This window comes from Rhamphochromis sp. 'chilingali', assembly GCF_963969265.1.
Source record: "Rhamphochromis sp. 'chilingali' genome assembly, chromosome: 8".
NCBI classification, from domain to species: Eukaryota; Metazoa; Chordata; class Actinopteri; order Cichliformes; family Cichlidae; genus Rhamphochromis; species Rhamphochromis sp. 'chilingali'.
The window spans coordinates 23,680,463-23,706,089 of NC_137935.1; the positions used below are offsets into that span (position 1 = coordinate 23,680,463).

The window sequence follows — 25,627 nt, forward strand, 5'->3', positions numbered from 1 at the left end:
TGATCTCCAATTACGTTTCAGGGTTTAAGGTTAAATCTGTTAAGAAAATAAATAAAAACAAAGCTGCAAACACACAGTAATGAGGAACTGCTGTGAGGAAGTTGGTTACACAGCTGCATTGCTGATGTCGTGCTCACTGACGTGTCAGTCTTGAGTGTTTTTGAGTTGCAGAAAGGCGTCAGTGCAGCTTACAGCGGTCGTGTCCTCCCACGCTATCCTCCCATCCTCCTCCCTCTTCCTCTCTTAATCCACCCTTCCCTCTTGTTCTCCTCACTGGACATCAATAGTCATGCCATAGTCTGGGCTGCTGGCGAACTGGATCTTACCATCGGTTTCCTGCTCTTCAAACACTATGACCTATGACAAGTCAAAAACATTGCATACCGGCTTATTTGAGGTCATGAAAGTACAGTAAGTGTGGGTGTTTAAGAACTAATGTCAACATACGCACACTAAGAGAGGAGAAAACAGGGAGAAAGAGCAGAAATAAAGTTGCAGAGTTGAACAAAACAGATGACTGAAAACTGCAGCGTATGACCGCCAATATGTTTTGTCATATTAGTGGAGCTCATATAAAATAGCATGTGCATATTATATTATATTATATTATATTATATTATATTATATTATATTATATTATATTATATATAGTGGAGAAAAATCTAAAAAATGTTGTAGAGAAGGGAAAAAATCTGCATAGAACTAAATAAATACACAGATAGTTTTGTACGCACACATTCACTGGCCACTATGTTATGGACGACTTGCTAGTATCAGGTTGGACCCCCTTTGCCTTCAAAACGGCCTGAATTATTCATGGCACAGATTCAAGATAGTGATGGAAACATTCCTGATTGATGTTGGTCCATGCTGACATGATAGGATGATGTGCTGCAGATTTGCCAGCTAAATCTTCATGATGTCAATAAACACATCCCAAAGATGCTCTACTGGACTAAGATCTGGTTACCGTGGAGCCCAGTTGAGAACAATAAACTCATTGTCACATTAAAGAAACCAGTCTGAGATTACCTGAGTTTTTTGAGATGGTGTGTAATCCTGTTGGAAGCAGGCACCAAAGGATGGGTTCACTGTGGTAATAATAGGATGGCAACAATACTCAGGTAGGGCTGTGGCATTTAAACAATGCTCACTGTAAAAATATCCCCCACACCATGACGCCACCACCAGCAAATTGATACCACCACTGATACAAGACAGTGAGTCTTAAAGTTCTGACCCTGCCATGAATGCTGTGGCAGAAACCAGGACTTGGCAGAGCAGAAAACATTTTTCTAATCTTCTTCTATTTTTCAATTTTGTTGCATCTGTACAAACTGTAGCCCTTGTTTCTTGCTCTCAGCTAACAAGAGTGGGAGCCGGTGTGGTCATTTGGTGCTTTAACCGATCAGCTTCAATAAATGATGAACTGTCCTTTCAGAGATGCTCTTCTGCACGCCTCGATTGTTATGAGTGGTTATTCGAGTTTAGCGATTCTCCTCTGATGTCCTCTGATGTCCTGCATCAGAAAAGAAAACTACTGCTCACTGTATAATTGATCTTATTTTCAGACCATTCGCTGTAAACCCTACAGATGTTTGTGTGGAAAGATCACAGTGTAAGCGGTTTCTGATAAAAATTCAGATCAGCCTGTCTGGCACCGACAACCATGAAGTCACTTAAATCACCTTTTTCCCCTCATTCTGACTCAGTTTCAACTGCACCAGGTCGTCTTCACTAGGTCTCTTGACTCTAGCTAAAGTGTGTAAAACAGACTTTAAACAGATTTTCTAAACGGTAAGCACATGTGTTTCTGGAGAAGACACAGTACCTGGTTGTCACCCCTGTGAAGCCAGGGTCCTGGGACATAGAGAGTTTGCTGAGGACCAGTGGACCAGTAACGTCCCAGATTCTTGCCATTGATGAACACAACACCTTTGCTCCAACCCTGTGAACACAACCAGTTCCCCATTACAGTGCGTAACGATATTAAAATATTAAAAGAAAAAAACATGTTCCCGACTACCAATAGTAGGTGGACTTACTCATGCCTTACTGAACATCCTTTTCTCCTAAAAACCTCTTTAGAAATTGTCCGATCTCACTAGCAGAGCGAAAGAATAATATCATTGTGTAAATTTGCCCACTGAATTATAAACGAGTCAGCATGCAATCAAGCCATTTATCTGAGCATGTTTTACAGATGTGTATTAACTATGAAATAAAGACTAATTCATTAAATCAACATTCATGACAGTAATTAGAAAACCAAAAGTCAAAGTCGATTATCACTCCCCAAAATGAAATTCAGTGAAAAGCTGATCTCCTAACAGATGTCTGCTCTAAACTGAATTTCTAGCTTGATGTCAGAATTCGTAACAGATTAGAGGAGAGATCCCCCTGATAACACGGTGACGACAGCTTTAGATTGTTTATGTGAAACTTCTGTGTTTCTGTCATCTAGAAGAATCAAAACTCGAAATTCATGCAAAATAAACATCAAGAAAAAATACTTTTAAATTTGAATTTGTGTCAAAAAAAACAAACACCACTCAAATCTGTGAAGTTAGTGAGGATATCATTTCTAATGATGTTTTCCCATTTTGTACAATGGTGAAATCAACTGAATCACTCACAGGGAGTTTGATGAAGGTGTCTTGAGGTGAGCCGTTCACATAGAGTCTGCTGTGGAAAAACCCTGGGAAGGAGGGCTGATGGCGCATGGACATCCAGTGACCTGCACTCTCCAGTCTGTGAAGAATGAATAAAAAGTACAAATGTGAGTTAGGTGATATAAATCTGACTAAAAAAAAATCACTTTTAGCAGGCCTGTTTGTCCGCCAGCAGCATATCACGTCCTTCATACAACATTTATTTTGCTAGCAGTGGAATATGCAGATGTATTTACACACTTCACTTTTTTAACAAGTAAGTGAATTCAAAAGGTTACAGTGATATAAGACCAGAATTTCTTCTCCAGGTAGGAATCTGCAGCTTTCATTGGTACAATGCTTTAGGACTTGACATTTTCAGCGCGGTGCTGAGGTAAGAAATTTTATTTTGAAGCTATACAGCGAGAAATACACTAGATTTGCAATTAAAATGTTACTAGGAAAAAATAAAGACCTCTAACAGGCTGACAGAGTAACCCTAGTGTTCATTAGCAATGAGAAAAACTAAATAAATAAATTGCAGTGTGGGGTACAAATGTGGAGCACAAATATGGCAATATGAGAGGGGATTCTAATAATGCAATCATGAGGGAAAAGCATTTGGTCCATGCAGAGTGCCACCTCCTGCAAAATGGCCTTTTAATGTTTGACTGTAGTGTTGTGCTTCCATGTATAGAAACCACCAGACCCGATGACCATAATGGCATTGATGGCACATTCAAGGTAGGTAGGTCATAGCATCAAAAAACTGCAAGCTGAACTCTCTGAAAATAACACAGATCAGTTTCCACTGCAGAGCTATGTTCAGTTCTTGCATTTGTGTGGCCTGCCCTTGAAGGTAAAAGCCTCAAAGAACATTTCCAGAAAAACAGCAAACATACTGCAGTATTCAATGCCTGCTCTGTTTATCCATGCTAGTCCATTTCTACCCTCAGTGCCTCTTTGTCTTTGCAGTAATTTTGATGTTTTGGAGCTCTTGTAAGACCTAGGATGAAAAGGAAGGACACTCAGGACACAGGTATGAAGGGGATAAATTATCACCCAGCTCAGTTTATTCTTTAACAGAACATATTTATGCTCATTCAGCAGGTCTGCTAATTTATCCAGATAAAGCTTATGCTTATGCAAGAAGCCTGGAGAACTATTTTTGAAGACTACTTAAAGAATCTATAGAAAAACTTGTCTAAGAGAGTTCAGGCTGTGTCAAAGAATAAAGGTAGTCATACCAAATATTGACTTTTAAGCTTCTAACAAACTTCTAACAAAATATAAAGAAATCAGGGTTGGTGCAAGACTTTTACATAGTACTGTATGTTTTTAATGACATTTTGTTGTGTGTTCAACACTTATCTATGACATGGTTGTCCTTGGGCATGGAATTGGCATTTTATATATTGACTTGCCTTTAGAGCCACTAAGTGCTACTAACTCATTGGACCACCACATATTGGGTTAAAGTATTAAAAAGTACAGTTGATGTTTAAAGAGAGCAGAGTGAGGTGGGAACTCATTTTTGTGACTGACCCTCTTGGTTATGCATTTCTGCCAGTTCTTTTCTCGGTGTGCAAAATCTAGGGAGGGAAATATTGAAATCAAGTGTGCAAATATATTTACTAACATTTCCTAAACACAATTTACTGCAAAGCGTGGCGATACTTAACTCCAAAAAAAGAATGTCTTATTCTTTGGTCCTGAAATGGTGCCAATTATTGCTGCACTTAGGAGCCACCTCAGAGGTGTAAGGGTCCGTGCTAGAAGAGAGAGACGCTTCTCCACTCGTGCCAATTTATTTGGAACATCGGACAAAGATGTGATTAAAAACATATCATTTACAAAGTTTGCTCAATGAACTCAGAGATGACCTGGAACCTCCAACCTGAAGGAGTCACAAGATACCAGTGACAACCAAACTTCCAGTTTTTGCCAGCAGATTCTTTTCAACATATTGCGAGTGCTATCTCACAACCTGCAACTGGTTCCAACAGGAAAGTACGGCAGAACGGCGAGAACAGAGGGATGACAATGTTGACTTTGAACCCTACAATTTAACCGTAGAATTTTGAACTTATCATTTCAGGACCATGGAAAGTGCAAGTAGTTTTCACAGTGCTCAGTGTGCCATTAAATCTGCAAACCTGTTGTTTTTACTAAACAAATCCATCTCTCAAACCCATCCCTTGCAGTTATTGGCAGATTTAACATGTCTTATTGAAATCAAGTGACTGTGTTTAGAAAACAGCACAACTTTTGTACATCACTTGTAAAACTAACCCCGCCTGTCAGCGTTATTTGGGGATTATGCTCACACTTTATTTTTGCCCCATTTAGTAAATCTGGCCCTTGATGCTTTTAACTGAAGATGTTTTTGATGTTTTTTTTGTTTTGCATTCTGGCATCATCTCCCCACTATCAGGATGGTGATAAGCAGGATTATTACTAAATGGATTGGATAAGAAAATGCAAGTTTAAAGACGGGGAAACACAAACGTTGGTGGGGAAACTGAATAATAACTGACACATACAAACCTGTTTACAAAGGCAGGCTTCATATCCAGACTGTGAATATTGAAGTCTCGGAGGGTGTGCTCGTTTAGCAGAATATCGCCAACAAGACCTGAAAGGTGAGTCAAAGCTGCTTCAGTTTCTTTATGGATCTTAAAACAATGTTAATGAGTTTCTCTAAGGGTCTCAAATAAAAGGAAAAGATTTCAAGGCAAGACTCGTCTGACTGGAATGTCTGCAGAGCCATCTGTTTGTTAAACTGCTTGCACCTTTGCGCTGTTCATCCAGGGTTTTTCCATAATTCACTCTTCCACAGTTCTCCACCAGTAAGCCCAGAGTTCTTTTTCCCTTCAGTGGGAAAATACATAAAACATTAAGGGGCATTAATAGAAGAACAGCAGCATTAGCACACAAAAAAATCCATTCAGTTGTTTTGATTTTAGCAACTCATCAAGGCTGATGTGTGTCTACTGTTTTCTGTAAGGCTCAAGGTGACTTTCTCATTTGTTAGGATAAACAGTTGTTTGAAAATTTGCTGTTGGCTTAATACTGGGACCCAGCTGCCAAAAAAAACACCCAGCAGCATCCCCTGAAGCTTTCAGATGCTGCATTCTGTTAAATATTTACAACTTTATTCTTTTCAAACAGCCAACTGTGTCACATTTTCACAGAGAAGGACAGACAGACTCAAAAGTTACCTTCCCATCAGGTACAGCAAGTTCTTGCACCGTATAGTCCAAAACGCCTACAAAATGTTTATCCACAAAAACCTGGGGAAAAGAAGGAAAGTTGAACATAGATGTTTTTGTCTTTCACTGCATTCAATCTTTCCTGAGAACTGCCCACTAATACCAGACCAAATGGTCGCAGCCTTGACTTGTAATCCACAAGTACGCTGATCAGGAAATCGCAGCTTTCTAGGTCCAAATGTTGTCACAAAGACTGTGGATGGACTGTGTGTGTGTCTGTCTTCCTGTCCTTACCAGAGCTCTGTCTCTGACATTGTTCTGCGACTTGAGAGCTCCGCCACTGGTGATGGTGGTCTCATAGAGCGTGTAGCCATATGACTGACCATTGTTATTGTTCACGGGGAGATTCTCCATGTTCACCGGCCTCTCCGACTTGAAAGGCTACAAGATATGCATAAGACAGGTATTTTAACACACACCATAAATACATATATATACAGTTTGTGTGTGAAATTCGGATTTTTAAAAATATGAATGAATAAAATACAAGATAACCTCTCTCAATACAGATTTGATAAGTCTTCCACTTGCAATATGACCTGATGTTAGTGTTTACCATTAACATTGGCGCTTTCCTATCTGCTGCTCTTTTATTCGGCAACAATCTCCTACCCTTGGGAGGCGCATTATCTACCTTTCACGAGACAATAACCACTCCCTGCTATGACACGATTAACCACATACCTCCAAATGCACAGACACAATATCAAGCTCAGACAACCCACTCAGCAGCTCTGGAGCGGCTGGAGAGAAAACATGCTTTTTAAACAAGGGTGTGCGGCTGGACAGGGGCACAGTAATTGCCGTCTCACAGGAAAGCAAATTATTGCGATGGGGAGTGAATAATTAATGTTGTAAGCAACTGCCAGACCTGCTACATCTGCTCTGAATATAAATGCCATTGAAGAACGAGGCGTAAATGGCTAAATTAGACTGGTAGACATGAAAATAAGCAGAAATGACAACACCACCTTAAAAGGTTGGTTGGTGTTTAACCTTAATTGTTTTCTTCTTCCTCCTCTTTAGCAAAGGGACATTTGTTTTTTTGTGCGTGTGTGTCGCATTCGGGCTTTTATTTCCACAACAATCTCTACAGTCATGAAGCTGCACACGGCTGATTTCTGCTGCTCCCCGAGCAGGCCGCCGGTGTAGTTAGGAGAAAATGTCTTGCTCCGAGCGCTGTTGTTCATTTTCTCGTTCAGACTTCTCACAATAGCAATTCACCAGAATCATTTAAAATTAGCCGGGACACGTGCCTTGTGTGATAATGCTTTGTTTTTGGATCATTTAAAAAATGAGACACAAAAAAATGCTCAACTAAAGATGCATATAAACAAACCCCAAAGAGCACAGATGATTAATTTGACAAACTATAGCTAAAGTTCCTTATCATTTATCTTTTTATTATTATCATTAGGAGTTAGAAAAGCCAGAAAAGTGGCTACAAAAGTTAACAAAGGTAACAACCAAAGGCTAACAGTAAATTGTCTGTGAGCTTGGTTGAATTTCTTATGTATTCTCTCTGTAAACAACCTTGCAGCTTTGCTACACCGTGCAGATGAGCGTTGCTTCGTGAGACGCTGTTATTGTTTATTAATGCGTTCCCCATATTTTGGCACTCGCACTGCGGCTGTAGCTTACCTTGTCAGTGAAGCGCAGACTGTCCCACAGAGAGATGTGCTGCTGGATGACAGCGGGCTGGTATGCTCTCCGCTCATGAACAGGGGGCAGTTCAGGGAGAGGCTGAGCTGTGAAAACAAGGTAGGAAAAATAAGCATAGCCTGCAGTTTGGCTCTCTGTCCTTATCCTCTATTCACCACAAGGAGCTTTATTCTTTAGGGAGCTTTTGTAATTATAAAAGGAGTTTGCCTGCCTGTCAGAATTATCTGGACATGTTCTATACAGACGGGCGACGAATGAAATTCAAGTCTCTCTTAAGAAATTAACAAATATGTGGACCCTCTCACTGTAGTGGTCAAGGATTCAGCTTCTTCCTTTAGTTTGTCAGCTATTAAGAACAATTTTGAATACTGCTGCAAATACAAAGAAGATCTATTACATCTGGCATGTGAATGATACACTGAAATAGAGAAAAGGTTGCTGGACATCCTCCTAGATTATTAAACCACGACCTCGTACAAGACTTTCATTCTCCAGCCTTTAGATGCTGTCCCTGAAAAACTGTTTGAACCTCCTTGGATGAGCCACAAAAAGTCCTCAGCAGCATCCAGTTTGCATTCCAGTTTACAGTCTCTTTACAACGATTAGCAGTGGTTGCCCATGCCCTCTAACAGCTTTTAAAGGTGTTAAAGCACACAGTGGAAGAAGTTTCACATGGCCAAGTGGTAACAGCTGGAATAGCCAACACCTTTTCTCTAAATATCTCTCTCACTGCCTCAGCGGTGGATCAAATCTAACATAAGATGACTAAGAACACATACAGACACTAACTACAGACTTAAGGCCTGCCTTAAATTCAATAATTTAAGTGATTTAATGTACCGTTCTGTAAGTGTGTTCTGTTGTTTATAGCAGCAAAATAATACGAAATGCCCAAAGAATATAAAATCATAGGCTTGTTTTAAGAGCCATGAACCTTGACAGAGTTCGGGCAGTCAAAGGTAAATCTAAAAAAAAACCACTCCAGGAAAAAGACACAGCTCTGACACAACGTACATGATGACAACCAAACAATAAAAACATATCAAGTTGATCTAATTAAGGAATTAGGTCATGTGTTCGCAGCTGCCGAGAAGAACACAGAGCAGTTTCAGACTCTCATATCCGGGCCATTGCTCATGCTCAGCAGACTACAAACCATAAGGATGAATCACGCACAGGCAGCCTTTCAAACTATCTTCAATCACCACGGTGTTGAGCAAATTATTAGCTTGTTGTGCTGAATTCAATCCCAGATTGCCGAAAGCTAGCCATAGCCACAGAACACTTGAGACTCCTGCACCCGACCGCAAAACCCTTGTTTTACAAAGAGGGAAAACTGCCTAACCAATAAACGTGACAGAAGGCCGAGGATGTAATTTTGAAGATGAGCAGTAATTGAGGGTCATTGACTTGGACACATTTCTGCCACACATGCACAAACCCTCAGACACACACACAAAAACATATCTGTAATCCATGCTTGTAATCATATGCAAAGTGATCCTGCTTTAGCCAACAGAGAACAGGTTCTACAAGGAGAATTTACTAAAGAGGGCGATGGAAGAAAAAGGAGGGGAAGAAGGAGCGATAGAAGATCTGGGAGCCCGTCTCGCCAGCAACGCACAACACTCACTGTGGTAGTGGCTGAATAAATTCCTCAGAAGATGGTACTTGTTGGTGTAATCCCCAGCCTCGGATAATGGAGCATCGTAATCTGAAAGATAATGCGCTATCAGAACATAGGCTCGGGAGGCAGAGAGGGAGGCAGAGATGCCTCTTACTGTGGCAGATGCTTTCACTGTGCGCCCCTATCAAACATCTCGAGGCAGCAGCGGGCCGAGACATATTGCACTTTATCTTGACAGAAAATGGAGGCTTTGTGAGGCAAAAAAGGTAAAAAGGCATTGGGAGAAATAAACACAAGTATGAGGGGCTGCTGAAGGTCAGAGGTGGCCTTGCCTACTGTGGAGCTTGTTTTTTTTAGAATTCTCCTCCTTTCTGAAGAACAAGGTCATTACAATGTTAAGTACCCTAGAGGAGGATATAAAACCCATTGTACCATCTTTAATTTACATTCCCGTGCATTTATTAGGTAATGAATTCATCTGTGTGCTCTGCATATTTATAAGTTTCAGGTCAGATGCTGCTGAGTAGAGATAGCACCATCTACAGACGTCTCAAACATCCTTATCATATTTTTTTTATCTACCAAACAACCTCCCATTTGTTTCAATGTAACAAGCTGACAGAATGAGACTATGTTTCCAATGAGTTATTATCTACATGACGCATGCAAATTTTAGCCTATTGTTGTGCAAAATCCGTGGGCTTTGATAAGTGTCACTAATTACGAATATGTGCCTGTGTTGAATCCTTGCAGCAGGGGCAAGTTAAAGCCTGACCAGCCAGCCATGTATAACTTCATTTTCCTTCCAGCTCTAGCAGAGAGGTTTGTTTATTCAAATGTCAGGAAATACTGGCCAGTGTGCTTTAGAAGCTCATGAAAGACAAACTGATTCGTTCCACATACCGTAGCTTGTTACCATGGGTTCAGGTGCCGGTAGTCCAACAGCAAAGGCCCCACTCATGAAGCCAAAATTTGTCCCCCCGTGGAACATGTAAAGGTTGATGGACATGTCCAGCTTAAGGATTTCGGTCACCACAGGTATCATTTCTGTCGAGAAAACCAAAATAAGGTTTAATTTAGCTGAAAGTTTCCCATATGACCAATGAGTGAAGCAGGGAATAACAAACAGGACTTGAAGTCACAAAAGGGGGAAAACAAATCCACACAGACTCTAATTTAATGAGCTAGAGCGGCTGTTTTAATACCCCTATTGCCCTCAGTGTCACTTTAACTGAAACACAAACCACAAATCCTATTACAGGAAACTATAATTTATTACGGGGCAATGCTCACACCCAAAAAATGGCCTATTTTCTTGCACAAATAAGCTTAATATATTTTGTAATGAACGTGGCTAAGAAGGTAATTAAGAATTTAAATTGAATTTTAGTAGTGTAACTGGACTGAGTTTAATGATTCTAATCAAGAGGCGTTAGCCTTTTTGAATAACAATCGGGCTAGGCAAGCAGTAGAGCTGGACTCGGCTGGTTTCATGGTGGCAGAACTCACTGTGACCAACTGCTGGGTGTGCTGCAGTCTGCAGAGCACTGAACTGTCAAGGACATGAATCCCCCTCTGAATATTTCAGTGTTCATTTCATTGCTGTGACAGTTTCTGCGTGGTGAGGGTTTTTCTTTCTCCCCATTTTCCTTTTCAGAGCATTTTTTTTTGTTAAGATGCGGATGGCTGCTAGGAATGACAAGAGCAAAAAGGAGGCTTGAGGCACTGCAATCTTTTCAAGAAATAAGATGTTTCCAAGAGCACTCAGGATGATGATGCCATAGTGTCTGACTGCCATTAATCTCAACAATTGTGAAATAGGTGCTATCATTTACGTCATGACTGTGCATTAGACTATAAATAACACACACAACAGCAGCATATGGAGCATGCTATACAGCTGATATGTGGGGTACAATGTAGAGTTAAAGAGAGAATTCTTAGATTAAAAGACATGAAGATTTGCTGTTTTATACAACCCTGTTAAACATACATACACATATATACATATACACACATATATACATGTATACACATATATATTTCTGTACATTTGTGTATATATATCAGCAAATAGCTAATATATCAGTCAGGCCTGGGTAAAATATAAATAATAATACAATGTAATGATTTTTTTAACCAATATAAACCATTATTTAATTTAAAACAGTACAAAGATAAGATATGAAATGATGAAAATAAGAAACTGCATTGCTTTATGAAACTGTACTGCACAAACTTGTTTATCCCAAAATACATAGGAAAACTCCATTAGTATTTACTTTTTCTGCCACTATATACTTTTGCTCCATTGCAATTTAATCTATTTCTATTTTTTTTTTTTATTCAAGTGCAACAATAAACCATTGTAATATGTACAAGTTACATTTAAATTAAATAAGTGAATTGCTATTTCTATACTTTTCCTGTGTTTGCTATAATTTCACATAAAAGTGTCAGAGATTGCAAATATAAAAAAGATTCCACAGGAATTTTGTCATTTTTGGCAAGGTCTCATTTGAAAAGAGATTTTAATTGCAAAGACAAAGATAAAATCAAAATTAAATAAATAAGTAAATGTCCTTTGCTCTTAAGCAGGCAGATATTGCATGAAACATGCATCACGTTATTTCTCATACAAAATACAAACCAGTATAGCAACACTATGGGAAACCCATGATGATGTCTTCCCACCAACAGAAATGTAGTGCACAACACTTGATCTGTATCAGTGTTTTTGTATCCGTTTATCTTTTGTGAGGCTGCAGGAAATACAGATGGGAACTCCTCCACCTCAGTTCAATAAAAATCAGTGAAGCATATCTTTGAACAATTCTGCAATTAAGAGCATGGTACACAGCCTCTGGTCTGTGATACTTGGCTTACAATCAACCAAGCATTAAAGCTATATAAATCTCTAACAAAGCCATCAAACAAGTAAGAAATGACCATATGCTAAGCTGTATACCCCAGCTGCACTGTGTGGGCTCAGCGCCTTCTTTGAAGAAACATGGCGTTAGACACTGTCTTACACTCAGCCTGAAGAAAGGCTCACACAGCTCCCATGGCAGTGAGTTTGTCCTTACACAGTCTTTCCTCTGGCATAGACACTGTTTTATACTCAGCTAAAAGGTTTGTCTTAAACCTCTCTTACCCTACGGCACTGTGACTCTGTCTTACTCTCAAGACAGCCTGTTTTACTTTCACTGATTTTGTAGTAGCTTGCAGCACCAAACCTGTCTTGCTCTTGCCTCAAATTATCCACCACTATCGACCGTCTGTAAAAAAAAAAAAAGTTTCACCCACAACAAAGAATCCATCTGCAGTAATCCTAACTTACGCTCATTCGAACCCCACACGCTCATCATGGATCCTGAATTTCTATTAAAGAAAACATGTTTTTTACATTTGTAAAAATAAAGCACGTCTTACCTTCAGCAGTGTAAACATGGTGGAGCCCGCCCCAGAGATCAAACCAGCCAGACCAGTACTCCATCACCATTTTAGGTTTCTGAGGCTAGTAAAGAAAACATGTTTTAGTGTAACTACTCAACCAGTAAAGCAACTGATAGTTTGAACCTTTCAAATCCCTTTCATAGAAAACAGTTTCAGTTTGTTTTACCAGGATTGTCTAATTCTTGCAGAGAGCAATGCTAACTAAGTGTGGTGATGAGTCTGATTATATCAGAAAACTCCAAAATCTATCAACATGAATTTAACTAATTTAGTGGCAAGAAAGACTTACTTGTATTTGTTCCAGATACTTGATTTCATCTGGGTCCAGTTTTTGAAAATTGATGGTTTCCAGAGCTGCAAACAAAAAAAAGACACATATTACGTTAAATAAGGCACAATATTAAACCACTCTTCAGAGAGGTATTAGTCATTCAACCATGAATTGGTAGTATCTGAATGAAACTAAATGATCCTTTAGTTGGTAAAGACAGGAAAGGCAGGAAATTGTTCTGATAAAAGACTGTGAACATACAATACTGCGCAAAAGTCTTGAGCTTAGCACTTAGCACTAATTGGAATCACTCAAGCATAAAAAAGGCACCTAACTCAAGGGAGATGTGTATACATGTAACAGAATACTTAGCAAAGAGAACATTTTAAATTGTATCTTTAGGCAATTTGTTACCAGCAGCCTGTTGTAGAAACACATAATTTGTTCCAATTTATTTAGCTGAATCTATGAAAACTGCCAAAGATAACAGTCTGAAAGGCATAAAACAGTATTTCTGCTCTAACAATGTGATTCCCAAAGAACAAACAGCCAAGAATTTGTCATATCTCAGCAAACAATTTTGAGGAAACTGGACAAGTGAATTATCTGCAGCTGTAGATAATCTTAAATCGAGTGTAGCTCCAGCGGTAGAGCACGTCATCCATTAATTAGAAGGTTAGTGGTTTGATCCCTGGCTGCTCCAGTTTGCATGCCAAAGTATTCCTGGATAGAAAGTTAGACAGAAAGCACTTGGGTGTAGCGGGGGAAATAAACGTTTGTATGAATAGGTAAAAGAGGAACGTTGCATAAAGTTCCCCGAGTGCTTGAGTAGAGTAGAAAACTGCTATAGAAGAACCTGTCCATTTAGCAGATTAACAGTATCCTTTAGAAAGTCGTCTCACTTCAAAGCTCATAACCTGCGAGATGCAGCTGACCTCTCAGGGGATCAATCTACTGTTCACCAAAACGTGATCAGAAATGGTCTCAGTGAAAGGGTGACTGTCAAGAAACCATTTGCAAGGATGAGAAACAGGGAGAAAAGGCTGAGCTCTGCCATATTACACGACAACAATTACCCTATCAGTCATGGACAAACCTCCCAAAAGCCGCAAGCTTAACATTATTGAAGCAGTGTGAGATCATCTTGACAGAGAACAGAACAAAAGGCAGCTAACATTCAAAGAAGAGCTTTGAATGTCCTTCAAGAAATCTGGAGAATTATTCCTGAAGACTACTTCAAAAAAGCTTGTTTACAGGAGTCTATGAGTGTCTGTGTTGAAAAAAGAAGGTGGCCACAAACTGAAACTCTGTGTTAGCCTTTATTTTGTATTTCCACTAATGCTTGCACATAGTTTAATAAACTGTTTTTCCCATTTTCCTAACAAAATAGAAAGAAATGAGAGGTAGCTTGAGACTTTTGCACAGTACTTTTGAAAAATTATTAGAAATACATTTAAATACTTTAAGTGATTCTCAGAAGAAGGTTCAATATAACATACCCTGGTGGATGCTGCTTTCTAATTACCGTAATTGTTGGGCTATAAGCCGCTACTTTTTGCACAAGCTTTGAACCCTGCGGCTTTTAGTCAGGTGCGGCTTTTCTATGGATTGTCCATGATTTTTGTCATATCGTAAGACGATTTGTTTTGTGTGTTCCGCTGTTGTACGGCACTACGTTGCCTGGCGGAAGGATCGGGGTTCAAGAGTGGTATGTTAGTCACATGTCCGTCCGCCAGGCAACGTAGTGCCGTACGAAGTAGCGCGAAAAACAAACTTCAAAGTAGCGGTACGCGTTCAGTGGGAGGCGTGGATGATGAGCGGCGATAAACTTGCGAAAAGCAAGTTATGCTCAACTCCACCGGTGGATTCTGACAGCGTGGAAAAGTGTGAAAGCATCCACGATCACCAATGGATTTTGAAGGGCTGGACTGCTGCATGATGGAGAGGAGGACACCGCCACGGCCCTTCTGAGGGTGTTCGACTCTGACACTGACAACGAGGATTTCTTTGGTTTTGAAAGTGACAACGAAGGAAAGGAGCTAAGAGTGGATGACGAAGCCATCCTGAGCCTATTTGTATCCGACACTGGAGGAGAGGACTTTGGTGGTTTTAGAGCGCAGGAAGAAGAGAAAGATGGTGGTGAATGACTGACTTTTCTTCTTGTTAAAGCCGTGTCACTGCACCTGAGCCTAAAAGGTAGTCCGAATCTATTTTTCTGGTGTGCTGTAGGCTACTGTTATGTACTACATGTGCAAATATGTACCCATAACTTGTTTTTCAAAATATTAATAAAAGTGATGTCTCCAAACAGCCATCTCTTTCCTGACAATTCCCTTTGTGCATATTCTCTTACATATGATAAGTCAACATTGAAACACCTGCGGCTTTTAGTCAGGTGCGGCTAATGTATGTACAAAACAGGATTTTCCCCTGATTTTAGCTTGTGCGGCTAATATTCAGGTGCGCTTTGTAGTCCGGGAAATACGGTATATGAATACTACACACCGGAATATATCAGTAATACCAAGTATCAATCAAAATGCTTTAGCACTGCAGTAAAAACCAACAGTACATAATGGTTACTAATTAATGTGAATTCAAAAACATTTCTGGTATGACACTAAGATTTGGTTCTGCATTGTAGTTGTGCAACACTGGCCTGCACTTATTTCAGACGTTTTTGCCGTTGTGCATAAAAATGAGACATGCCAGCCAACATATTGTAGAATGTGTGTGTGATTGATTGGCCATTTGTGCATACAGCAGCTTGTTTGTCTGCCAGCCAATCTGACAATACCTCCTTTCACTCCTCCAAGCTTCAGCCCGTCCTTGTTGTCTGAGGTCAGCAGCAGCTCTGTGATACCCCTTGACAATAGCGCCTGTAAAGATCGGAGGGTGGGGGTATTATAGAGGAAACTAAACAAAACCAAAATTATATATTATATTTTTGAATATATATATATATATATATATATATATATATATAGTAAATAAGTGCAAACCTATTTATTGATAGTTCTTTATTAACTACCTCCTTACCTCCTTGATGAAGGGCATGTAATTTTCATCTGTAGCATAGGAGCCATATTCATTCTCCACTTGAACTGCTATAATCGGGCCACCCTTGGAGTACTGTGCAGCAATTAGCCATATATTAGGACATACAGTATGACTTGACACAAGTTCTTTCTCGTTCCTATCCTCAGCGTAGTTAAAATGGAAAAAAAAAATTGAGATATGAAAGCTTTAGTGTTCAGTGATGCACGGAGCTGATAAAAAAAATAAGGCTGTGAACACAAGATAAGCAACTCAAGAGTGTCTGGTAACCACTGTAAGCCTTGCTAAAACTGTTTACCACGTTCTTAATGGCAGCCGGGCCCTGCACAGCATTTCAGGACGTTGTAATGAAAATATTGATGTAGCGATTGAGGTTATAAAAGTGTCATCATCTTACAATTGCTGTATCACATTGGAGTCATGATTGCTTTTTAAACTGTGTGCTTACTGAATTTAAAAGAAAATCTATTAAATTTGTATGTGACATCTGTTTGTTATTTCTCTTACACCATAGTACTTTGGCGTAAGTCATTTTTCTCAGCCCCCCTCGCAACTGGAACATTAATAAGCATGTTTCACTTATAAAGGTCAGGACCTCTACATTTTCAGTAAACTCATAGAAAACTACCTGATGTGGGACGACTTTCTTTATGACCTCATCAAAAAAGCAGTTGGCTGCATCGGTGAATCCAGAGTAGGTTGTTCTCAGTTTCATCTGGGGATCCCTTAGCAGCCAGCTGAAAAGAAATCACAGCGCAAAGTGTTGTGATGCGATTTCACTTTACGATTTTAAAGACAGCTGCACCAAGCTGACCTAAGAATGGCTACCGTCAAGCAGAGGAAGTCATGCTTTAGTGCATTTTTCTGTCCCTCTCGCTCAGATTTGACAATTATCAAATAATTACCTCAACCTCACATTCCCAAAAGGAAAATACTGCTCTAAAAATACTACCTTATTCCTGCCAGCAATTATCTGATTATCTGTCTGAATCTATCGTGATTACAGAAGTAAATCAATTCATCTTTCAGGGAGATGTGCCTGTCAGATTTAATTATGGCTGTCGCCAATATATCTCTAAAAGTCTGCTGGTAGTCCTCAGTGACTTTCATTCGAGTAACAGCAGTGGCAAACTTACATGGCGTACTGCATATTGCTGTTTATTCTTAATAAGCCTATGTGAGGCCCTGTTGTATTGCAGGTGCAAACCTGTAAGGTGGGTCTTACAAACAAACAAAACAAAACAAAATAAACAAAAAAAAATATTTCCAGAAGAAATCAAGCAATTTTTGTCCTTGCACACTTAAAAAAAAACTCAGATGACTTAATAATGAGGCAGTTCTTATATTTACTAAACAAATTTTGCCCTCTGCAAAGGAACCACTTGATAATAGAAGTTATAAAGTACTGTGCAAGAGTTTGTTTTGTTGGGAAAATGAAAAATGGCTGCAGCATTTAATTTAAACATCTACAAACATAAAAGGAAAGTCTTCAGGAGTAGTTCTTCATGCTTCTTGAAGGACATCCAAAACACTTATTTAGATGTTCTAGATGTTGTTCTGTTCTCTGTTAAGATATTGAGGTCTGGGCTAAAGGGAAGGCCAATCCATGACTGACAGCGACTATGTGTTTGTTCATCAAGTTATGCTTTTACTGGATCAACAGTGTGTTTGAGATCATTTTCATGCTAACAAATGAAGCTGCAGGCAACCAGATACTGTCCAGATGGTGTTACACAGTGGATGAAAATCTGACAGTACTTTTCTCCGTGCATAATTTCATTCATTTGTGTCAAGATCTCCAACACTACTACTGGAAGAATGCAGCTTTACACCATGACAGAGCCTCCACTGTGTTTTGCAGATGACTGCTGACACTCACTGTTGCACCTCTCTCCCAACCTCCTTCATACATATTGATAACATTTTAACCAAAAATGTCATACTTGCATTCATCAATCCATCAGACCTGTTTGCCGACTGATTTTCAGTCCAGTTCTTGAGCAATTTGGCTAGCCTCGGTTTTTTCTCTACATTTCCCTTCCTAACGAATGGCTTCCTGTCAGCATCTGTTCCACTGAGACCATTTCTAATGAGGCTAATAGTTCTTTGAAATCACCTGTAAAACAACTCACAATGAAATACTATTCCATGCCTGTGAAAGTGCCTAAAAATACAATTTAAAATTGGTTCTTTGGTAAATTCTTTGTTATGAGTAAACACAACACTAGTCCATCAATTGAGCTATGGGCATTTTTACGCTTGAATCATTGAACTGAATCATTTAAACAAGCAGAAAAACTAAACAAAAAACATTCCTCTGAAAATGGTCAGGTACAAGAACTGCAGTGAAAATTAGTGAATGTCAATCTAAAACAATTCTCAACGCTCTTCTAAAAGTCTGGAGAACTATTGTTTAAGATCATTTTAAATATTACGAGGAAGTCTGCTTCCTTGGAGGCAAAATATAAAGAAATGATTTTGCACAGCACTGTAATCAAGTTAAACTGCTTAGCAATCTACTAGCTGTTTTACGCATCAGATTCCAGAGTAACTAATGCTTTAAGGCACTTACAAATTATGTATAAATATACAGTAACACTTGATTGCATATCTAAAATCTTTACCTGGGTAGTCCCCCTAAGTCCCACTCAGCACAGATGTAAGGCCCTGGTCGCAGAATCACCCAGAGGCCCAAGCTGGCTGCAAGACGTAGGTAGGCTCTAAGGAACGGATGTAAAATGAGCTGTCAGTGGGGGCCATTTATTATGAATAAAAGTCAATAAAGTATTTAAATGAATAATATATTTTCTCATTGTAAAATATTTTTCTTAACCTTCATCGTGTACTTTGAAAACAAAAAACAGATTTAACAGGACAATGACATTATAATTAATAACTCAATCACTGACAGACAAAGTTCACTAATTGATTTAAAACATTTCTTATAACCTCAAATCACTCAAGGCTGGCAAACTCAAGTCTTTAGCAATATAACAGTGCCATCTGCAGGCGATCTTCTGAATTCCCTGAAAGCCTTCCCCTGCCTTCAGTCCTTACTCTAAATCTAGCTGATCCTCAAACTTGAAGACCCCCCGCTCTGGCTCGTGCAGGTTCCAAGGAACATATCTGAAAAAAGAAATTAAACTTTTTTAAATGCATACGTGTGCATTATTATGTGCATTATTTCAGCCGCAAACTCCTTACAGAAGTATGGGCAATGAATTTTCCGCTATGTGTTCAGACAGTCTTGAGTTGTAGTAGCTTACGTAGTCAGAGTATTAAGGCCACAGGCCTTCATCTTCAGCAGCCGGTCCTCCCAGTAAGCTCTTGGGACACGGAAGTAATGAATGGAGCCTCCCAAGATGAGGAAAGGTTTTCTCTCCAGAGTGAACTGAGAAGAGTTGGCTCTCAGGCCCTCCACACGGTTCATTCTTCTTGTTTCAGGGTGGTTCCTAAGAGGCAAAACTTTGAGACTGTGAAAGAACTCGCTGAACAAGAAAAGGAAAACTGCTAATATTTAAAATCTGTTGCAAGTTCGCGGAAATCTCCCTTACTGAAGCGCAGAGGTAATAGGTAGCTTGTATATCTTATCGTGGTGAGCATAAAAGGAAAGCCACACCTTTAGGGGTCAATGGTTAGTGTAAGCACTATATTGAAATACTGAGATTTTGTCTTTTGTCAGCTTGCAATAAAATGCTTATGGCTGATTATCTTGAGTTTGATTTTGAGTTCTGATCACTACTAGATTCACGAACCAGTTCTCTCATGTTTTACACTATACACCCTTGTTTTTACACTATTTAAAACCTATATTAATTTAAAAAATAGTACAACGGCAACATTGTACTATGTTTGGGTGGGAGGAGGGGAGGGTTGCATCAGTGTTACATCATCATAATTTCTTTTAGTAATTTAGTAAATGTCTGCAAACATTTAGTTTTTGCAGGTCTTGAAGGTCTTGGTTACTATATAACTTCAGCTGCTTCAGAGCTAATTTGTTATACTTTTAAATTCGTTATATTTTTAATGTGTTTAGTGGATATTTCCCCGCAGAATCATGCTGCTGTAATACGGCCAAAATGTCAAATACAAAATTATACAAAATTCCTCCATTTGAACAAAAGCAAAACAGAAATGATTCTACTTGGGCAACCCAAACGCATTAGACGGGTAAGACAGCACCACTGGACTCTTAGCCTCTTCCTGTCATCTGGTTGCAATGAACCTTGGTGTGATTCTTGACTGTGCATTAACATTTGATAAACTAATTAGCTGTTTTGTTAAGACATGCTTCGTTCAATCAGGTGAAGGCCTACCTCGCGCCACCTGACTTTGATTGTGTAATTTACCAGTTTATTACCTCTTGTCTCGATTATTGTAACTCTTTATATGTTGGCTCTAATCTTATTTCGTCATCTTCAAGTCGTTCAAAATGTAATGTGATGACATTACACCTGTACTGGTGTCCTTTACACGGGCGTGCAGTCCCTTTCAGGATCCAGTTTAAAATTTTATACTTGTTTTTAAGCGTCTCAGTGGTTTGATGCCTTTACTTAACATAACTTTTAAAACCCTAACAGAGCACTGAGGTCTAGAACCATCTGCTCTAGGACATTTCTAGATCCAGGCTTAAAAGCAGAGGCTACATAAATAAACTTTGACTTGACTTGACAAAATGTGGCATTGTCCTCGTGGAGGCTTTCCCAAACGAATATGTTGATTTGAATGGCAGATTATCACTTGGTTACCGGTGCCTTTGCAAGTGTGCAGGTTACCTATGGTTTGTGTAAGATTGTGAAAGCTTGTTTTTAAACTGGTTTCAAACAAGTTGGACAGTACCTCTTCTTTTTTATTGCAGAGGAAAGTGTCTATGTCATCTAAAAAGAATTTAAACAGTCAGCACATGTTTTCACCTCAGTCCATCTGAATTGAGCTCTGGCCCAGAGGACATCTTAAGGTTTCTGGAGGTGTTTTTGTTCATGTTTATCTTCCATTTGCACATGCAATGATAAACAGTGTTTCTCTGTTTCTGAGTTAAGTTTTTTATGCAGTGTTGCCTGAATGCCCAGAGATCACGTCCATTCAGCACTGGTTATCTGCATTTCCTCTTACATGTAGCTATTTCTCCTTATTGTGTTTAATCTTTTAGTGATGCTCAGATGATGAAATCCCCGCATGCTCGTATTGGAAATCTAGACGGACAAATGCTATTCTTCAGCTATTAAACTATTTTCTCTCATAACCTTTCAGAGAGTGGTGAACTTAGCCTCTCTGTGATGTTCTTATCGTCACTTTTCATACCTACTATTTCTACTGGCCTGTTGCAGGGTTATCTAAGCAGCAGTTACATGCCTAATTTACATTTTACATAGCATCCCAACCTTACTGAAAAAAGCTGAATATATTTCAGCTGAATAACATCACACAAGTTTTACCTTATCCGTTTTTTTTTCACATACTACAGTCTAAGAATAATAATTTTAATGTAAATCTCCAGCGTTTTGTTTTGTTTTTTTAATTCTCCAGGACTAGGCTTGAGTATAAAATGTGTGTGGGAAAAGTGGGCCAGTGAAAGACAAGTAGCTGTTACGTAGACACGTAGAGTCTAACAGGTGAGCCAGATACGCGTTCACAGGTGCCCTGGTCAGTCGCTGTGTAGCTGAGTTGAATACGGACCAGTAGCTCCAAGCACGATTCGTGGAGCTTAACAATCACAAACTGTAAACATTTCACGTATCAGTGTGCGAGATGTCTTCACGCACATAACTCTTAGTAAAAGTTAGTGACCGGTAAAAACAGCGCTGTATCAGTGTTTGCCTTACCTTGTAAAGCGATACATAATTATTCCCGCGGCAGCGACGCAAAGTAGAAGAAAATATCGTTGCTTCAAGGATAGACGAAGACCAATCACTGAGCTTTCCATTGGTATCAACAATACATTAATGACAGCACGCTGAACCTTATTGTGTTAACGCCTTTTAAAAGCCATATTTCCACAATTTAGTCTTCCGAGTCTCCTTCCAGCATGGAGCCTGACAGACGAGTCTTCTCAACTAAGGATATTGCTAGCTTAACGTAGTTTCGTGAAACCTGTGAAGAATTGAATGATACCGCCAGCATTCGTACTTCCGGAATTAATTATTAAAAACTAATGAATTCGCTATGGGTAATTCAAGTATTTTTTCTGATCGCGCTACAAAATAAAGCTTCTTATTCCCATGAGAAGCGAGCGTCCGAGTCCGAAAAGTCCAATGAAATAGTGATGGGTCGGTCGCGAACGAAATGGCTCTTAGAGCCGGGTCTTTGAAGTGAACGTTGCGAGCCGTGGGGTTTTATTTTTCTTTCTCCTGCCCTCTCTTTCACTTTTTTTGCTTCACGCTGCAAGTCACCCTTGTGTTTGCACTGAGCAGAGACGGCAAACAGAGCCTTGCGTTTGCGTCCCTCCCCCCTGAGCTGAGGGGGCGGGTGGTAGTTACACTTGCAACAGCAGTAGCACACAACAAGAGCAGGAGGGAGAGGGGAAAAAAGGCAGCCGGGAGCAACAACAAGAGACAACACCGTCACACTGGAAAGGTACAGTAAAGAAAATGAGTAACACCAAGAAAAGAAGCAAAGTCTGGAACCATTTCAGTCTTATTGACAACACAAAGGCAGAGTGTAGAGTCTGCAAGAAAAGGATATAATATAGAGCCGGCTCCAAAAACAACATGCACAGGCACCTAAGAAATGTCCACCCATCAGTGCAATGGGAAGATAAAACGCAGTCAGTTGAGTGTGACATTAATATTTCTCAGTGACAACCTTTCCCTTAGTTAAAGGTCTGGGCGTTCTCCCCCCCCCCCCCCCCCCCCCCATATTCTATTGTGTTGTGGTTTGCAGTGTTTTGTGTTGTTTCACTTTAAATTTGTTTAAAAGGAAAAAGCTGAAAATTTAACTACTTAAAAGTTTAAATGTATGAAATGTAAATAGTTGTTTTTTGTATTTTATAATTTATTTATTACAGTTTATGTGGAGTGAATAAATAAAAGTATGTCTAAAGTGGCCACTAGAGACAAAGCACATACAAAACTCCAAAACACAACACAAGTGCTCCAGGATGCTAGGGGCCGTGTTGAGCTTTTGTTACCTAGTGGCTACACAAGCCAGCAAGTACTAACAATCGGATTGGGTGTGTGGTAGCAACAGGTAAATTAATTTTTCTTTAATTATTTGAATATATATTAAAAAAAAAAAACACCCAGCACGCCCCTGCGGGCGGTTTATCCTTCAAGCTCGGGTCCTCTACCAGAGGCCTGGGAGCTTGAGGGTCCTGCACAGTATCTTAGCTGTTCCCAGGACTGCGCTCTTCTGGACAGAGATCTCCGATGTTATTCCCGGGATCTGCTGGAGCCACTCGCCTAGCTTGGGAGTCACCGCACCTAGTGCTCCGATTACCACGGGGACCACCATTACCTTCACCCTCCACATCCTCTCGAGCTCTTCTCTGAGCCCTTGGTATTTCTCCAGCTTCTCGTGTTCCTTCTTCCTGATATTGCTGTCATTCGGAACCGCTACATCGATCACTACGGCCGTCTTCTTCTGTTTGTCTACCACCACCAGAGGTGGGACCAAGTCATTGTTTTGCAAGTCTCAAGTAAGTCTCAAGTCTTTATCCTCAAGTCTCAAGTCAAGTCTCAAGTAATGTCAGGCAAGTCAGAGTCGAGTCTCAAGTCACTGGTGTAAAAGTCCGAGTCAAGTCACAAGTCTGAAACTTTGAATTTCAAGTCCTTTCGAGTCTTTAAAAAAAAAAAAAAACACGAAAAAATAATGTTGCAGTTATATGCTAAATGTAAATATTAGACCATGTAATTTTAAAATCTGTGTTTTTCTCAACACATGACAAAATAGTGAACTTAGAAAATATACACAAATTGTGAAATTGCACCTCTTTAAAATGCAGCTCAATTAAACCTAGCTCCAAGAATAATTTTCACCGACAGTTCTGAGATACGCTGCATGTTATTCTTGGATGCGGTTGTAGGACCAGCTTTAAAATCGCATGACAAAAATATCATACACATTAAAAAAAACTGCATCACCAACGTAGCCTGGACAACATTTGCTAGTTAGATGAAGTCAGCTATCTCATCGTAGCATATTTATTAGGGGTGCAACGATACACAAAATTCACGGTTCGGTTCGGTTCGATACTTTGGTGTCACGGTTCGATATTTTTTCGATACAAAAAAATGTTCATGCCTTTTTAATTTGTCATTTATTAAAATTATAAATATATATTTTAACTCAAAAGTACAGTTTTTAAATTTAACCCTAACCCTTGTGCGTGTTTTTTATTTTGACAGCGAATGCGCACCTGCGGACCACTTATGTGCAGCCCTGGTTATTTAGCTCGTCATATTGCAGCCACAGAAATTCTTTTGTCCATGAAACCATAAAGCTGCACTTTCTTTTTGCCTTATAGTCTGATTTGTCATAACTTCTCCGTTTTGTGGTAAGCTTTTCTTTGGCTGTCACTTCTTCACCCTGACCTGTCTTGTTTGGCTCAGCAGAACTAAAATATATATACTGCTGCTTTTACACACACACTCACATGACGGTCAGCGATTCTCTGCGCGATCAACCTCTCACATGTTTAAGCTTGCTGCAGGAGATTTCACTTGTCATGTTTGCATAGTAAGCTAACGATTAATAAGACGATGTCAGAGGAATTGGTGCACAAATTATCATCACTCACAGATCAGTGCTGTCACTCTCTATACACAGTTCGCACGATTGCAAAGTGAAAGCAAAAAAACAAGCGCAAATTCAAACGCGACTTCAATATGTCACATATTGACAGTGGCTCACCGATGCCAATGACATAATTACCCAGCTACATTTCTGAAAGAATGCAAAAGCATTGACATATATTTTTCCTACAATAGCCCGACGGGCAGGGCAGAGATAGATTTTGGTAGCCCGACTGAAAAAAATCGCTAGCTCCGGGACGTCGGGCTAGCGATATTGCGAGCCCTGTATCTGATTGAGGAATCACTCATCTTTGGAAAAGAGAGTTTATTACAGAGAAATGGCTCTTTCCAAAATAAAAGCTATACTATCCGCTTCTTCTGGGCTATATTCTCAGCAGCATAAGGAGAATCATGTGCTAACAGCTGTCTAAATGACTCGGCTAAAGTTAGTAGCATGCTTGTTGTTTTGGTCTTTGCACTAGGATGATGTCGGCGTAAATGTGCAGTCATATTCGTTGTGTTCCCACTAGTGCTTTCAGGTTAATCTCGTTGAAATGACCTTAACGCCACAACACTGCAAATCTCCGTTAACGAGCTACCGCCGATCGCCCCGTGTGTGGGGCTAGACGGCCAACACGTTAACGAGCTAACTGCGCTAACACACTAGCTCCCACCCATGTAATTGAGCATTGCATGGCACATCCAACATACTGTTTTACTTTAGTCCATGACTCGCTTACCTTCAGGGTCATACGTCACATGAAAACCAAAATAATTCCAAACGCCAGATCTGAATGAGGGTGGGGGAGGTCCATGTGTCTTGCTAGCTTGCCCTGCACGCTTCCTTCTGACTATGCTGTCTGTGTTGAGCGCTCAGTGGATCTGCGCTCGACAGTGCAGCC

The 25,627-nt window shown here is 39.8% G+C and overlaps 1 protein-coding gene across 2 annotated transcripts; it reads right to left on the bottom strand.

Moving 5' to 3' along the window:
• Nucleotides 1–230: 230 nt before the first annotated feature.
• Nucleotides 231–22,402, bottom strand: LOC308401728 (beta-galactosidase-1-like protein 2). Of its 2 annotated transcripts, none has more exons than XM_080890082.1 (19): nt 21,819–22,402; nt 19,263–19,448; nt 19,054–19,122; nt 18,621–18,716; nt 16,625–16,733; nt 15,979–16,071; nt 15,737–15,818; nt 12,958–13,022; nt 12,645–12,729; nt 10,116–10,259; nt 9,219–9,299; nt 7,565–7,671; nt 6,158–6,304; nt 5,873–5,944; nt 5,444–5,522; nt 5,199–5,286; nt 2,637–2,751; nt 1,832–1,948; nt 231–357 (listed from the first exon to the last, which is right to left on the bottom strand). In XM_080890082.1, the coding sequence occupies exons 1-19, from the start codon at nt 21,917–21,919 to the stop codon at nt 271–273; spliced, it is 1,923 nt and encodes a 640-aa protein (XP_080746208.1). In that variant the 5' UTR covers nt 21,920–22,402; the 3' UTR covers nt 231–270. The 2 variants fall into 2 exon arrangements, with proteins under 2 accessions (XP_080746208.1, XP_080746209.1); XM_080890083.1 differs by having other exon boundaries at nt 19,263–19,461.
• Between the last annotated feature and the right edge of the window lie 3,225 nt (nt 22,403–25,627).

What these genes read in the sequence shown, in the direction of transcription:
- LOC308401728 (XM_080890082.1), bottom strand. Translation starts at nt 21,919, where the DNA reads ATGGAAAGCTCAGTGATTGGTCTTCGTCTATCCTTGAAGCAACGATAT. An exon ending in GAGGATCAGCTAGATTTAGA is followed by an intron (nt 18,717 to 19,053) that starts GTAAGGACTGAA and finishes TCCGTTCCTTAG; the next exon opens with AGCCTACCTACGTCTTGCAG. An exon ending in GACTTAGGGGGACTACCCAG is followed by an intron (nt 16,734 to 18,620) that starts GTAAAGATTTTA and finishes ATTTCTTTTCAG; the next exon opens with CTGGCTGCTAAGGGATCCCC.